This window comes from Rhyacophila brunnea, unplaced genomic scaffold, assembly GCF_057557595.1.
Source record: "Rhyacophila brunnea isolate RB1 unplaced genomic scaffold, BYU_Rbru_1.0 scaffold_24, whole genome shotgun sequence".
NCBI classification, from domain to species: domain Eukaryota; kingdom Metazoa; phylum Arthropoda; class Insecta; order Trichoptera; family Rhyacophilidae; genus Rhyacophila; species Rhyacophila brunnea.
In genome coordinates, this window is record NW_028232904.1 from 20794215 (window position 1) to 20812094 (window position 17880).

General features: G+C 34.2%; 2 protein-coding genes across 3 annotated transcripts in view; one reads left to right on the top strand and one right to left on the bottom strand.

Moving 5' to 3' along the window:
- Positions 1-5762, bottom strand: part of Gen (XPG-like endonuclease) — a 35114-nt gene extending 29352 nt beyond the window's left edge. Inside the window, exons 1-2 of one of the 2 annotated variants that reach the window (XM_085950994.1) lie at positions 5557-5762; positions 4440-4534 (exon numbers count right to left, since the gene is read on the bottom strand). In XM_085950994.1, coding sequence (XP_085807120.1) covers positions 4440-4534; positions 5557-5619 — 158 coding nt within the window. In that variant the 5' untranslated portion in view covers positions 5620-5762. The remainder of the gene's footprint in view (positions 1-4439; positions 4535-5556) is intronic. The other variant, XM_085950995.1, reaches the window with a different exon arrangement.
- Positions 5763-6005: 243 nt separating this feature from the next.
- Positions 6006-17241, top strand: LOC147069180 (S-phase kinase-associated protein 1-like). The gene is made up of 2 exons (XM_085951011.1): positions 6006-6124; positions 9145-17241. Exon 2 carries the CDS (start codon positions 9145-9147, stop codon positions 9631-9633), a length of 489 nt encoding a protein of 162 aa, XP_085807137.1. The 5' UTR covers positions 6006-6124; the 3' UTR covers positions 9634-17241.
- Positions 17242-17880: the final 639 nt, after the last annotated feature.

Consider the following 17880-nt stretch of genomic DNA (forward strand, 5'->3'; position numbering starts at 1 on the left):
TAGAATATAGTCATATTTCAGTACATAACTGTGCAGTGGTGTTAAGATTCTTTACATTTATTAATTTTTAAACGCATTTATAAAACCATTAGTATAATTTATGACGAGATAATTTTAGTAAAATATTTACGATAAAAAATTATATTGATAATCTCTGTAATCCCAAATTTGACAAGAATTAGGCATTTTATTATTCAAAAAATGGGCAAGATTAACACATTTGAAGATAATTCTAAAGATACTCATTATAAGCTATGTCTTTGACCATTCAAGTGTGATAAACATCCTACGAATAATGATGATTTATAATAATAATTGACCTAAGGAAAAGGTAGTGTTTTTTTTGAAATACGCCATTTCTTTTGGCATTCCCCAGTGGTTAAACTACAACATACGGCCGTAGCCATAAATTGACAAACTATAATTGAAGTAGGGAGTAAAATGATGTTAACGCGCGTGTTTGAACATGTACCGTTTAAAAAAAAAAGATTTTTTTTCGGTTAGGTACATGTTCAAAATTATATAAATAGATTATCTACAACGTTTAAGGTATATCCAGGATCATGCTTTGAAAATAGAACAAAAGCTCCATTTTGACCTACGCTGAGCATGTCCCCCCTTAATGCAGTGCAATACAGCACACATATAAACACACTCTCTCTTTCCAAAGGTGTGCACATCTAACAATAAGCCGTCTCTCCTGACGCACGTAAATTTACTTGCGAAAGAGTATGATCATATAAATAGAACACCCACGTTGCATCCCTCTCATGCACGTTGCACTTAATCGCTTAGTTATGTGTATGTGGTTCGCTCACAAACTTCTTAACCCATTCTCTATATTATTACAGTAGCGAAGGGTGAAGGTAGGCTGTTAAGATCCGCCATAAATAGTGCACATAAAATTTTGCTAGTCATATGTATTTGTTGTTATTGAACCAAGACTACAATAATTATTTGCAGGTGGTATTGGTTAGTTTTTAAAAGTTAATTAAACGCTGTCTAAACCCCATGAAAGTGAAAGATAGCAGATGAAGTTATGATCTTGGAAAATGGAAGTGAAGATAGCGAAGAAGAAATACCACGCCCGAAAAACAAAGTTATCAGTGATAAGATCGCATCTCGACGATCTAATAACATTTATTGACTATTTGTCATATAACGAAACTCAACTATGTTACACGCATTTTCGTAATTATTTTATAAGTAAGTAGTTGACAATAAAAAAATAGCATATATATTTCAAAAGTGAAAATGAAATTTGATTCTTTTTTTAAAGCACGATTACCGAAATCAAGCAAACATTCAATCTCACTCCACAATGACGGGTGTATCTGGATATATCATCCGTAGGGATTGCAATACCGAATGAAAATACCAATACCGGTATTTCGGTATTTCAAATTGAATACCGGTATTCTTGAAAAATACAAAAAAACAGAAACCAATAAACACAATATATATATAAAAATCTCTTTAAAATATCAATATTTTATAGAAAATAATTACAAGATAAAAAGAACTTTTTATATACCACGTTTTTAAATTTCCTGTTGAATCATATAAACTTGACAATTCTATGTATTAATAATTTAGGACAAATAAGGCAATTGTCAACAAATCATTTTTTTGCTATTTTGCAACAAACAAACAAATATAGAATACTGAAATGTCATTTTGATTTCCATAGTAACGCACGTATATATTAATAATTTAGTTGCTAGGACCACCCCCTTAGCAACCAAAAATAGTGGATTGGATTACGGATTTCTACCGAAATAACTTTTCATACAAAACAGAATTAACTGAAAATGAATTCAATTCTACTTAAGGATGGCTAAAAGTATTAAAAGAATGCATTGGCATCGTGTTCTGATATATTCTAAAAGTTTCAAATGTCTAGCTAGTCGGGAAGTTAGTTAAAAATCGATTGCAAGATTTGTACCGGACAAAGAACCACCTGACAAATAAGAATACGAGCTAAGAAAAATGTTGTAAAAATCAAATTATCAATTATCATGCACTTCAAGGTGCACCAGACAAACAAGAATACAAGCTAAGAAAAACATGGTAAAATATCTAAATAAGTAGGTACATATTATACTCATATGTATGTAATAATATAAAAAAAGGTAAAGTCAAGATATGGTAGAGATACTGATGTTTACAAATACCTTGAACTATTGGCACTTTCTTCTTCGAATGATCTTTCAATAAATTTATTTTACGAAGTGTTCTTTAATGTACTCCACTGGTAATTCCAACTAATGCTTTATTACACTTTTTACACTTAACTACTTCTTTACTCCCATAAGAAGTAAAACCAAACAGAATATTGCTCACTTTTATGTTCAAAAAAAATATATTTCTCTGTTATTCTATAAGCTACTTTTGAGTAGATAAACATCAAACTATTAGGCATAAGCAAGTCCATATAATATAAATATTCGCCACTACAAACAAACCGTATGTAGGTATTTAAGCACAATTTCAGATACATCTAAAAATAGACCTGACAACTTATAAGTTCCACCGGCAACTGGAAAAAATATGTTGATCAAATTAAAATCAGGAAAGTAGGTATACCTACCTACTGATACTAGATAGAAGTCTCCCACAGGAGACTACCTCAAAGGGTGGACCGAACCATCAACTTTCCCAGAATACCCCTCAGCCTACGTCCACTCTTTGCGGTTCTCGCAACCCTCGGCCGAGCGAAGCCCACCTCAAAGAGTCGGAAATTCAAATTCGCCAGCATCTCCCGCCAAAACAGACGCGGTCTGTCAAAAACGGCCGCTCGCGCCGCCACTAGTCAATCTGTCAGTAAAACAGGGAGGTTCCCGACCAACGGACAAACATGACGCCACCTGACAGTTAGACGCGCGCGAAAATCTCTCTCTTACATCAAACGCCGAACCAACAGCATCGAACGCAAAATCTCTCTCGTATCAGACGTCGACCAGCCAGGATCTCTTTTTTATCGCCTCGGACGCGGAGCCACAAGCGTCTGCAGCCCAGCCAGCATTTCCCGCCAAAAAAGACTGCATCGCCACGCCGCAAGCACTGACTCGCCTCGGATGCCAAGCATCAATCAGCAGCCCAGCCGCGACACCACGTTTGCAGCCCGCCAAAGCGCCAAATACCAACCGATCGCCAACGACAATACCCTGTATCTGCGACAATATAAAATATACCAGCCTCGACACTATACACCGTGCGTTTCTGTCTCCCACCCCCACTTTGGCCTTGGCCTTATCACGGCCTGCTATCTCTGCATCTCTGCTTCACCCGCAGAAGGCCAGTGATACTACCTATAATGTAATAATGTATTTTGCAAATCTGCACATGTTCTTACTGGTCACCAAGGTCGAAGGCCAATGGAAATAAACCAGACGGACAAAAAAATACAGTCCTGCTAAACCTTTAATATTAATTAATACATTTTATATCCACTTTCCGGTAAAACCGGTATTTCGGTATCGAAAAATACTGAGATACCGGTTTTGAAATACCGGTATTGCAATCCCTAATCATCCACAGACGAATAAACAGGATTTTATTTGAGTTTTTATATAACGGCCTTTCAGCTTCAACGAACACCTCACCCGCATTAGTCCGTTATATCGATGTTGCAATGTATATCCAATTTTTTATTGGTTATATTTATTACAATGAAGGGTTTATTGGCTAATAACAATAGGCGTACCATCATAATTTTTAAATACAATACGATAAAAAAAAACTAATGTTAAAACCAACCAATTGCACCTGACACACATAAATAACAGTTAGGTACCACAAATGTTATATTATCAGTTTTTTAAAATAGACACTGTATATCAGTGGCGAAGGGTGGAGGTAGGCTGTTAAGATCCGCCATAAATAGTGCACATTAAACTTTTTCAGACATACATATTTGTTTTCATTGAAATAAGACTACAATTTACAGATAATGTTGGTTAGATTTAAAAAAATCAATTAAACCCTGAAAAACCAAGCCATAATAGATAATAGTCAAAAAATACACGTCTATCTATAAAATATCTAAAATTATGCAATTAAATCATACATAACTTTGAGCATTTTATAGATAGAATAATATTTTTTATTTATTATAGTTTGATTTACGCAGGACTTAATGAATTAAAAAAATGAACCAACAATATGTGTAATATGTAGTTTTAATCCAACGAAAACAAATAACTATGAGTGAAAAATTGTGCACAATTTTGTCGTATTGCCCAAATTAGACCAAATCTATTATGGTTTCGTTTAGGCAGAGTTTAATTGATTTTTAAAAACTAACTAACACCATCTGTAAATTGTAGTCTTAATTCAATAAAAACAAATACATATGACTAACATAGCTTAGTGTGCACTATTTATAGCGAATCTTAACAGCCTACCTCCACCCTTCGCCACTGCTGTATATTATATACCTGAGATACAAACGTGGCTGTGCAGCATTGTCCGCCACATTCTGACTGTCGCATACCCATCCCGATAAGTCGACTGCCACCGTCTCTCCTCTGATCTGATATTAATAAAGTATTACTTAAAACAGTTTTATCTGTAAGCCGGCTCTCACATCAAAACTCGTCTCGCCTTAAAACGTGTCGAATACATTGAGCTCCGCAGATTGGTCGAATGCGACTGTTTCATTTAAAAAAAACATCTGGCTGTTGCAATCGACAAGTTGCTTCCTTCTTGACCTTCTTTTACTTACGAATTGGTGATTCCTATACCGGTTCGCCGATTACCGCGTTCAAATATTTATCAGTTTCGAAGGCTACGGGCGACTGTTGTTAGGTTAGGTTTTAAAATTTCTGCTGTGGAAACATCATACCACTTGGATCAGAAGGGAAATGAGAGTAGGAAGACCAAAAAGGTGAGAAGAGCGGTGATTGGATGGTGTATGGATGGCTAAACATAAAATCAATACCATTAATTTTACCTCGTACACTATTTGAAAAAACGCTATTTTAGAGTATCACACTGTCTTTAACCTTAGCGATAGGTAGGGGGGCCCGCCAAAGATCTTGGGCTGGGGTCCCCCTTCAGGATGTGGAGTCCATATTTTGGTGAATAAATTGTTTTACGTGTGATGTGCCGCGGAATTCTGGAAAGACCTTTGGTGTGCCATGGGTTGGAAAAGGTTGCGGAGCACTGCTCTATATTATAGTTTTTGTGGTCAGTCTTTTGAAACCTACAAACAAACCGAAACCTAACACAACCTGCTGAAACTAAAAAATAAATACGTTTTCAGTGGGTTGTGTTAGATTTTGGTCTCAAAAGATCTCGACCCCAAAAATGAATAAATAATGCCCATAAAAATATCTAAAGACGCCATGCTCAAATAAAGAACCATCATCTTCAAATATACAGACGGATTGTTACTGTGATCATAATACATTACCTATTAGTATGTTAAAATGTTGGATGGTTTCTACTGTAAAAATGGGATACTCACTGCAGCATGTTATGCACTGAAATCTTCAATGAGTTTTATCAATAGAAAAATGTAATGAAGCTTGTCACAGAGTGTAATGTTTATACCTCATATAATGGTTTTCTTTCACAGTATGGTCCTAATAATGTCCAAAGACCTTTTATACCCATGTTTATCAAGTATTATATTAGCTATAATTTAATAAAAGCCAATTTTAGTGACCGAATTTTAAATAAAAAATATTAATTATACTACAATGAGATGTAAAAAACGATTATTATGTTATGTCAAAACTTGACTTTTGAATTATCATAGACAAGAGATGTCAGATATAATATTGAATGATTTATTGCTCAACTATCCCCAATTCTAATCAGTAGCTGGGAAAAATATTTACTTGTATATTCTGCTGCAAAATTTCATTTTTTATATTTAAAAAAACATGATCGGCTTTGTAGTAATTAATAAGGTACATGTTTAAAATTAAATTTAAATTGAAAATATTAATAATAATGTCTATGGTTATTATCTATGGTTAAAATATGTTATTCTATTCATAGACAATAGATTCTATTCTATTCTATTCCTGTTTAGCTCTCGCTGCTGAAAGTTAGATATTCTCGAATCGTCTGAGCTAAAACATAAGCTTCATCTGGATTTGTTTAAATCGCCAAGGTATGTGCTACAATATAACTAGCCTAAAAAAGTATTTCGTTCGCGTCCGGCCATAATTGTTTCGTTGATTTGCGTTTTTCCGTCTAGACTTTGTTCAGCGTGTGTATTTTTTTAACAATGACAGCGTCTTTATTGATAGTGCCATGATTTTTAAAATTATTGTAGCTTGTTTATATTTCCCCTCGTATGGTATACGCAAAATACATTTCAATTTGACTACACAGTATAATTATTTAATTAATTCCAATGCCACATAGACCGAGGCGTCTAGGTAATATTTTCACATAAAAATACAATCACTTTCTAGAAACCCCACGTCCATTTAATTATCGGGTTTGTATACATACTATTAGATTCTATTTAAAGAAAATAATATTTAAAATATGATGGAACTTTTACTTCCATCTATAAACTCTTGAAAGTATCTCGGAAGTTAAAATGTACTGGTTTTCGGAACTAACAAAAGATGATGTCATTTTTTCTTAACCTTTTAGAAGCCCAGCTGAAAGTACTAGGTATACCCTCCAGGGCCCAGGAATTAACTACTAACTACTTACACTAAACACATTAAAATCACTAAAAATTTTCTTGTGTATGGAAAATTTCGAAGCACGGTTCAAAACATACAAACAAAATGCGCGCGGCTCAAACATATCCCATTTCCACTCAAATGTCGGTCTTTCAGTGTATTCTGATGTGGTATGTTGACTTTCATCGACTTCTAAAGTTCCTTCAAGTTCAACATCCGAATCATCACTTCCATCATCTTCAGATTCAACTGTTTCGAGAAGGTTATCGATTTCACCAAAATCGTCAATTTCATCCATTTTGAATCATAAAATTTGTAAAACTAAACTCGTAAATAAAACACTCCGTATACGTAAATTGAATCCGAAATACAAATAAAAAATAGTCACAACACTTGTGGCATGAAGTCACCCGACGACATGACATAATTGTGATGTAAGCCAATACACGCTCGAGGCAAGCCGCCCAACGCACACGGCTCACCATAGATATTATTATGCTGAAACACCTATTTGTGTATGGGGACAATGGATAACGCCAGTATTTGAGTAGTGTTAATTTCTCGAATGCTTTGACTCACTCCGGTAGTATGTCACAATGATGTCATATGACGTCATGTCGACCGGGCGACTTCAACTCGCAAGTTACAAGGTAAGGCCCTTGGTCTTTCATCAATTTCTATCTAAAAACATCGAAAATCTTTCTTTTCATTCAACTTCAGTAGGTACAATTTAAAACAAAACTCGTAAATGTAACACTTTTTTATACGCAAATTGTATGTGAAATATAAATAAAACACTCGGTCAGAAACAGAAATTAAATTTCAATATAAAAACATTTAAAACAGTTAAATTATAACGCAAATCTGAATAAGAAAATTATCATTCCGACTTTACTAATTGATAACTCGGCGCCAACTATTCGCCGTTCGCGTCAGTATTGAATCATACCTACAGTACGAAATCCCAGTGTACAGGGGAACTTTGTGCTAGCCCTGATTTGGCCTCGGGAAATTCCCTTATTCTCGCGATGTATGCGCCATACAAATGTTTTTTGCTTGCAAGGTCTGATCAGAAATGTAGTTACACGTTTTAAAATTGAATAAATAAATATTTGACTTATACAAGCGCGCAGAACGGCACGGCGTATATCGTACGTTACGGGCGTCTGAATCACGGTCGGCCATGACGTATTCGTTACGTTACGGGCAGCTATCAGGTTAAATAAACATAATGGCATCACACACTTGGAATTTGAGGATCGAGAAAGAAAATGGAACACTAGCGTAATCCCAAAACATGCAAAAACTAGTCGCCGTAGACCAAGGCTTTGAATGCAGTTTTAGATTATGACTCAATGGCAGATAGGACATGAAATGCAAAGCTTCTAGAATGTCAAATAGAGAAAGTGCTCTCAGTAATCTGCCACCCCAAAAACCAGACAAGTGTCCAATTAGTGAAAGCGGCGGATTATAGTGCATACATACAAAATATATTAAAAATTAAAACAGGTATTTCGTAAAAATAGTTTTTTTTAGAAATTTGTACTGGCAAATTACGGTTTTATTTGTAAACTAAGATTATTAACTAAATATTAAACAGTAAATCACTTGACACAACCAGTTGTTCAGTAAGGCAGTTATTCTTGAACGGCTTAGGATTCCTGGCTTTCCATATGACCAAAAGCTTAATTTTGTGTGTCCCAGTTGCATTGGAGCATAGCATAATTGTGATGCGATCCTTGGGCACTTTCCTCCCTGGTACATTACTTTCTTCGCGATTAACATACGTTTTACGAAGGAGAAGTTTCCAAAAGAAACCCATCTCATCTGCGTTGTATACTTGTACGCGGTGGACTACTGAATTTGACAATCGAAGACCGGCGAATTATAGAGCTTGATTTTGTGCTTTCAGTGAGTAAAAATAATGGCAGATTATAGTAGTTGTTGGATAATCAAGCGGCGGATTAATGAGAGTCTACTGTATAATATTCGTAGGATTAAGAAAAATCGAGATTATAAACACAGCATTCTTCGGCATTTATCAATTGTGAGATATTCATACATATTAATATTTTAGATATTTATACACAGTGGAGTTACATTGAATTATGTATATTATAGCTTAGTAATCAATACCTATTCAAGGCTCGAAATGACCGGAGCGTGCCGGAGTACCTTTCCGTTTCATAAAATCCCCAATAAAAATGCGAAAATCTATGATTCAGATGACTGTCCAACGCATGGGTGGCCAACCTTTTCAGCAGCCGGGCCAGATTCTAAAAATGAGATTTCCTACCGGGCCGCACGACAAACGAATGTTTCCTCATTACATCCGAGATCATGCTATATCCGTGATCATAATAACCGAGCTCGACTCTAGTTGTTTTACAAAAACACATTAGTTATCAAATGAACAAATCATTAGCAACGATAATGTCATTCGTACATTATAATACGCTAATAGCTTATTAATATTATTGTAATTTTCCAGATGCCCAACATCAAACTACAGTCTTCGGACAGCGAGGTGTTCAACATCGACGTAGAAATAGCAAAATGCTCCGTCACCATCAAGACGATGCTTGAGGATCTCGGAATGGACGAAGACGAGGAAGAAATCGTGCCTCTTCCCAACGTCAACTCGGCCATTTTGAAAAAAGTCATCCAGTGGGCCACTTACCACAAGGACGACCCTCCTCTCCCCGAAGACGACGAGAGCAAAGAGAAGAGGACCGATGATATTTCCTCGTGGGACGCTGATTTTTTGAAAGTCGACCAGGGAACTCTCTTTGAGCTCATATTAGCAGCTAATTATCTCGATATTAAAGGTCTCCTGGACGTCACGTGCAAGACAGTGGCCAACATGATCAAAGGCAAGACACCGGAGGAGATTAGGAAGACCTTTAACATTAAGAATGACTTCTCGGCTGCTGAGGAAGAACAGGTTCGCAAAGAGAATGAATGGTGTGAGGAAAAATAAGCAACTCTCCTATTACCTATGTTTTATTTTACATGAAGTTACACAATAATCATTTTAATGACTCCTCTTTTTTCCACTACCTGCGACGACAAGAAAATGTACAAGGCACCTGTGTTGCTATCTCAGTATTACCGGAGTATGCGAGGATTTTTGTTTCCGGCTTTCTAGATGTAATTGTCGCGGTCTGGTTTCCCAAAAAATAAATATTTTCTCGCCCTTTCGAAAAACGATTGTTATGTAAAATGATTGCAGAAAATATCGAATCATCTTGTATGTTGCAATAAACAGGCTTTTTGAATTCTCATTAAATTGTGAAACACTAATGACAACTAAACCATGTACATACAATTAAAACAAATATAGAATTAAATACATTAAGGTGATACATCAGTGAAACGGCAAATAATTTTCAACTATAGGCGCGATGAAATTTTGGACTCGCTCGCATTCTGAGAGAACGGCGAGCTGGAAGCACGTCACTTTGTTTCGTGATGGCGACGGGCCAATTAATTCTTAAATCGTGTAAAGATGACTAAAAACGTTACCCATTTACTTTAAAAAGAAAACATGTCAATGAATATATTATTATTGTTACTAATACAACAATAAACAGAACATAAAATGGACGTATGTTGGATTTATATGACAAATTATATTTCGTTTGGCATGCGTCATTTGCACCCGCAATTCGCGCATCGCCTAGCCACGATCTTTTTAGACCGTGCCTCAACTGATGTACAGCCTTAATTTGTGAACAATCATTTTCTGTTGTGAATTTTAGAAAGAACAATTTTTTTTTTGTCTTGTGAACAGACAAATTTCAATTGGAATTCGCACATCAGGTTTTAGAACAATCACATTTAACCGGAAGAATCAGCGTATTTTGTCTGTTTTTTTTTTCGATACTGTTTTTAATTCTGTTTCTTTTATTTTATAAATTAACCTACTTTAAATATTTCTGTATTTTAATATTGAAATAATAGAATCTTTTTTTTAGACTTTGCCTGTCTTTTAAACGCGTGTTAAAGCTTGTGTTGAATGCGGCCGATTAGTCTGTAAAGGTTGTCGACCGCTGATTTGTATTATCTGTTGGTGAAAAGAAAAAAATATCTAATCTCGACGTTTATCTTTATCTTATTCACATGCCAAATATCTAATGATTTAAACAAATAAGGTTTTTTTGTAAGATAGATTTTAATATTCAGAGGTTTTTTTAAAAGCCATGTGTCATGAAACATCAAAGGTCTGCATAGATAATATGATAATTTTGACGAAATTAAAGCATTAATCCTATTTTTTTTAATACTCACTTTTTCGTGCTAATATTTTAACTATTTACATTGTTAATACTTTGTTGTTACCTACGAATAAAAAAAGACAGGAAGGAACATGTGTACAAATCACGGCAATCAGAAAGGCCGGCAAATATGTCCGACATTGCGTGATACACATACGAAGTTAACCGCACACGTACAGACCGTGTGATATTTGTTTACGCAAAATCGTCTCTTGCCAAAATGGGGAATTTGGTTGCCAATTTTTATACTTATGTTCCTGCCTGTCTTTTTATTTCTAGGTTGTTACGTTTAGAAATCAAATCGCTGAGGTATTAATTGATATATGACTGCAGTATTTTCTCCATAAGACGTCATTATAACGCAATCAGCGAGTCGATACATGGCGATACGTATTTCTGTGCCAAAATTTTGCATACGTTTAATTGAAATAAATTAAATAAAATAAATAAAAAAAGTAAATTTCAAAAACAATACTAAAAAAACTAAACTCTCCCTTGAATAAGAAAATATTACAATCGATAGTCGTCTCGGCGCAACAAAAGCGATGATTAAATTATTACAAGATAAAAAGAACTTTTTATATACCACGTTTTTAAATTTTCTGTTGAATGATATAAACTTGACAATTCTATGTATTAATAAATACTTTTTTTTTTACTTGATGGAAATACTGAATAAATATAGAATACTGAAATGTCATTTTCACATTTCTTGTTCTTGGTTGCTAGGACTGGACACAAGAAAAAATGTGTACTGTACAAACAAGAATACGAGATAATAAAAACGTGGTAAAATATGTTTAGTTTAAATTTAATACAATAAAAATGATTATTAATTTTAACATTGCGTAAATTATTGGAGAAACAGACATCCCGGCCTCGCTACATTCGGTCTCACGAGGACGTACGTCTGACGTTAAGCACCACCGATTGTTTATGCCTGGGAGTATTTTGCGAGGAATTCCACAAGACAGGCCGTCTCACACTAAGTGTGAAACTATGCCTTGAACTAGCGTCGAACACCTTTATCTAAATTTTGATTATCATTTCTATTCATTGGGTAATGCATGTGTCTTACCTTATCTCTATCTCTCTCTCGCCAATTAAAATAGCATTAAATTGATTATCGTGTGGTGTCATGTCATCTATTACCGCTTAGATTAATTTAAGTTCTAATTGATTATTTTATTAATTTAAGTTCTAATTGGTTATTTTGTAATAATGCTGTCATTTACTTTATAAAAATTTTTACAGCAATACTTTGTTTTATTTTTATTAGCCTTTTAATTCATTTACTGCGGACCTGTGAATTACTATTTAATTACCACATTTAATTAACATGCTAATAGTATCTAATGGCAACGCAATAGTTGCGTTGGACAGGGAATGTGTCTATTGTCAAATCCATGTCTATTTCATAAGGTCCATAAGGAAATATATTTTTTTTGGTACTGTTCGGTTATCAGGAATACAGCGGAAAACACAAACGATAAACTGGATTATTTGTTAGGTTAACCTAACCTAACCTAAAGTAACCCAAACTAACAAATAATCCAGTATATCGGGTATTTTCAAAATGTGTTTTCCGCTGTATTCCTGATTGCCGAAGAATTATTTGAATTTGTGTGTAAAAAGGTAAAAAAAAATCACCGTGCAGTGGTGAAGGGTGGAGATCCGACATTCGTCTATTCAATTCTAAACTATCCTAAACGTCAATTTTTCGAAATATGTTTTTTTACATCAATCGATTCTTTATGAAATTTGCATATCGTCGGCTTAACTAGAAAACTGCTTATCTACAGTTTAGCAAAATGTTCAGGAGAGCATAAAAACTGAATAAAATCAGTTGTAACCAATATCATGTTGTGAATTTTACATATGTTACGTAAATAATAATTTTTGTTGATTTGGCATTCAAATATTAAGAAAAATTTTAACCTGTCTCCCAAAAAACACAAAAAATGCAGATACGTATTATTCTCTTTTCCTTACCAACATAAAATTTGGAGATACGCAGTTTGCGTAACTTATTTTAAGTATGCAAATTTAGTGTGAGGATACTAATACTAATATCACACCCACGGTGGCCGCGCGGCATAAGCTTTGGACTATCATGCCGTGGGTCCCAGGTTCGAATCCTGGGTCTGGCAAGTACACATATTGTTTTTCAATATGTGTGTGAGTCAGGGTATGGACCTAATAGGTTGAGCAAGTGGCTGACATCCATTTCTCGTAAAAACAAAATCTGTTAATTCAAACCTCTACTCTGTGGAGGCCCATATGATCCTATTAGGATCGGACATGGTCGGAAAAAAAAAAAAAATACTAATATTACCCAATTATCAACACACAATGAATGTAACAGCATGATATAACAAGCTGAAAGAAGTACCTACATAGCAAGCTTTTCTCCTACCAAGTATAATCATAGGAAAATAAGTTTGAACTATTAACTTATGGAAGAATAATATTTTATTAAAATGTTAACATATAAAATTTTTACAAAAATAGTTTCTTGCACACTCTGACATATCTATTTCTGCATTTTAAGGATAGCACAGTGGAAGTTGATCTTCTTGATGCTTTTTTCGTACTGGTTTTTCTATTTGTTGCATTAACTGTTACAAGCGTATTAACCAACACTTTCTTTTCTGCCCAAGATAACTTCCAAAAAATCATTAAACATAACTCTCCTCTCTTCTGATATCGACTGATATTTTATAACAGAGCGATCTTTCTTTGAGGAACTGCAATTAAACCTTTCTTTCAGTGTTCTTTTCTCTTTGCCGATGCCATACTTCCATTTTCCATTTATTTTCTTTTTTCCTTTGTAAGATTCACCCTTTTCTCTCTTTTTTGCGATTGCCCATTGGTTTTTATCCATCTGACCCGTTTGAGATCTTCGTTTATCAACTGTGTTATCTTCAGTTGACAGACTAGCATTAATCTGTACCTCCTTTTTTGTATGTATTCCTTCCACCTGCTCTGCAAAGACTAACACATCGTCTAGCGAATTGTTATTCGAATCCATTTGGATGTAGTTTTGAGTCTCCACTTGCTCAATCAAACAATGAGTTGTCTCTAAAATGTTATTTGACTCCATTTGGATATAGTTTTGAGTCTCCGCTTGCGCAAACAATGAGTTGTCTTTTCTTCATAACCATTTTCCACCTGTGCTACCGAAATGCAAATTTCACCTAATTCAAGATTGTTTGAATCAATAATTGTATTTACAGTCCTTGTCTCCACTGGCTCAATTTTCTTTGTGAGACTACCATCATCATTGACGACGTAATTTTTAAGGGCATTCATAATTTTATGGGCTCTTAACGACGACATGGTTGATTTCTGTAACATAAAAATTCAATGTGTCACTAACCCCTTCCGTGAATTTTAATAAAACAAGTAAATAACCATAATAATATTTATTATCAAACTGTAAATTATTTTCTATACTTTTGTAGTGTCAGTAATTAAGTTTTAGTACAAGAAATGGGATCAACAAAAATAATAATATCATATTAATCGTATTACAAACGCCCGCAAACTGCGTATCTACTGACACACTCTTATGAGAAAAGTAGGTATCTACCACAGTGAATTTAAAGTTCATTTTAAACATGTAAACAGCACTTTTTCATATAAACTTAATATTTAATGATATTATAATGACATAACATACCTCGAATAATGTGAAGATTCGTTTAAAAACACCAAATTTGAGCAATTGAACTAGTCTGAACAGGAACGTTGCTCGCTGCTCGCCAAACTTAGAGCGAATGAAAGCAGATACGCACTTTTCTTGTCACTAATATGATGTTAGAAGTTACGCATTTTTCTAAAGCGAAGATTGTGCAAATGCCATATTTTTTTTAATTATACGTAGTTTGCAGTTCGATGACGTATAAAATTCTCTACAAAATGGCGTTCTCAACTTTTTTTCGACCAAATACGTAGATAAGCAGTTTTCTAGTTAAGCCGACGATATGACTATACAGTCGAACTTGGTTATTACGAGGAAGATGGGACCGACTGAATTTACTCATTATATCAGAGAATAGGTAGTATACACGCATATGGTTGAAATTCCATGTAAGGATGTAAGTAATGTGGGATGGTTTAGAATTGAATAGACAATGCACACTAAGATATCTATCTTCAATCGATTATGGTTGGGTTAGGTTAGGTTTAATCGAATTCTAAAAACTAACCAACACCATCTGCAATTTGTATTCTTAATTCAATAAAAACACATAAGTATCTAATATATAAAAATCAATATTTGTTTGTTTGTTCGTATTTTATGCGCTGCCATACCGTTCATCCGATTGCGATAAAACTTTGTCAACTTATTGCTTGCACTTTCGCGAAGAGTATAGACTATATCTTATATATGAAAATTAATGTCTGCCTGTCTGTCCCGTATGCGTTCCTATACCATTCATCCGATTGCGATGAAATTTTGGTAAGTGGTTGTATGCACACCTGCAAAGGTTTCTGAATTAGAAAAATCATCATCTTCTTCATTCTTGGTTCCTATACCATTCATCCGATTGCCACAAAACTTTCGTCAGTTGTTGTACGCACACCCGCAAAGGTTTCTGAATTAGAAAAACCATCTTCTTCTTCATCATCATTATATCTTCTTTTATTCGTATGATTCCTATACCATTCATCTGATTGCGATGGAACCTTCGTCAGTTGTTGTGGTAACACCCGCAAAGGTTTCTGAATTAGTATAACCATCTTCTTCTATTCGTATGCGTTCCTATACCATCATCCGATTGCAATGAAATTTTGATCAAGTGTTGTGCTCACGCCCGCAAAGGTTTCTGAATTGATATAACTATTTTCTTTTTCTTCTATTCGTATGTGTTCTTATACTATTCATCCGATTGCGATGAAATTTTGACCAGTTGTTGTGCGCACGCCCGCGAAGGTTTGAATTAATACAACCATCTTCTATTCGTATGCGTTTCTATACCATTCATCCGATTGCGATGAAACTTTGGTGAGTTGTGTGCACACCCGCGAAGGTTTCTGAATTAGAAAAATCATCTTCTATTCGTATGTGTTCCTATACCCTTCATCAGATTGCGATGAAACTATTGTCAGTTGTTGTGCGCACAACTGCGAAGGTCTCTAAATTAGTATTATATAAAATACAAAGTTGTTTGTTTGTTCCATCCAATTTTGATTTTTTTACTACCTACATATTAATAACATTAAAAACGTTTGCATATTTTGGATTCGTTTTTAATTTAGTGTTCTTTTATTTGACCTTTACTCCTATTAGAATTATTTTCATATTGCCATATTGTATTACACAGATATTTTAATATTAAAAAAATAATTACCTCTTATTATTTTAATAATGATAAATATAACCACGAAGCGCCCCTGTGCTAAGCCGGGTACTTCAGCTAGTGACTGATAAAATTTAGTGTGTATTATAATATTGTTCTGCTAACTAAAAAGGATGTTTTATTTTTAATGAAATGAGAACCCAAGTTTTAAACTACATTTTCTCTTATATTATGTAAAATTATTGGATTGTTTTGACGTAATCTCTAAATGGACTAATTTTACTTAGCAGGGCAGTATATATATATTGGATCTCGTCAATCTACCTGCACTCTTCGCTACTGCACCATGTATCTATAAAGGAAGAATACCGATCACTGATACTTGTTATGGGCCCACATGCTCTATAAAGGTTAAAAATCCAACGAAGCTTATCTTAAACACTGTCGACTATGTAGAAAAGATATATTATTATAATGCACTATCTTATTATATCTCATCTCAAGTATATTAATACATACCATGAAAACATTATACTTTTTCAAAATTAAGACTCGAGCAATGTCCGTGGTAATAAGACCCTTTGAAATTAATCTTACGTTAATACATGTGCATTATTCTTAATATAGTATTTTGATGAAAACTAATATAATAATACTATCGACCGAAGGTACTTGAATAAATAAAGGAAATAAGTAAAGGAATTTGAATTTATATTCTAATGGATTTAAGTTTTGTACTATTCCAATTGAGTTTTTTTTGCAACCCAGGTTTTGCCTTTCGGCATTTTCAGGCACTGTGTACACTCACCCAAAAGACAAATACACACTGACAACGAATATTATCAACTCGAACTTATATAACAAATCAATACAATAAAGTAGGTACAACTAAACTTTATCGCCTACCTATTAATTTTTCAGTTCACGTCTCACGAAAGGCAAGCATTTAGTGTATGTTTGCCTTTCGTGAGTATACAGAGCGCCTGAAGATGCCGAAAGGCGAAACTCAGGGCGCAAAAAACAACTCAAAATGGAATAGTACAAAACATAAATCCATTAGGAAACTAATATGTAATAAAATGTATTCGAACTTGTGTTTTTGCCATGATTAATGTCGTTTAATATAATTATTATCAAGATCCATTTTTTTTTTTTTCAATAAATAGTGCAAAACCTAGTGTTACAATTTTTCCAAAATTACTAGTGAATTGTGTTGCTTAATTGCTAAACCCGCTCTGGATGATTTTTTGAATTTTGAATAAACAACGAAAAACTGTTTTGTGACTAGTAGTGGTGACGTTTGTATAGCGATTTAAACGTAATATGCTAAAAATCATGATTTGAAATGCGACATCTGATTGGTCGGCTATGTAGAGCGGATTTAGTAACCTGTTATTTATTTAGCAGGTTTGGCGACTCGAGCCATTCATTTTGATTTTTGGACGAAACAAGGCGGATTTGATATAGCACATATTATATATAATTAAAACTAGTTTTATTGAATAATCGCCCAGAGCAGTTTTGGCGACTAGGTGACTCTATTGAAAGTTTGTAGAATATGTTTCACTATATTATTTTTTGAGAAATAAACTTTAAACATATGTAATGCACATATTAATAGAGAATAATTAAAAAAAAAAAAAA

What these genes read in the sequence shown, in the direction of transcription:
- LOC147069180 (XM_085951011.1), top strand. Translation starts at nt 9,145, where the DNA reads ATGCCCAACATCAAACTACAGTCTTCGGACAGCGAGGTGTTCAACATC.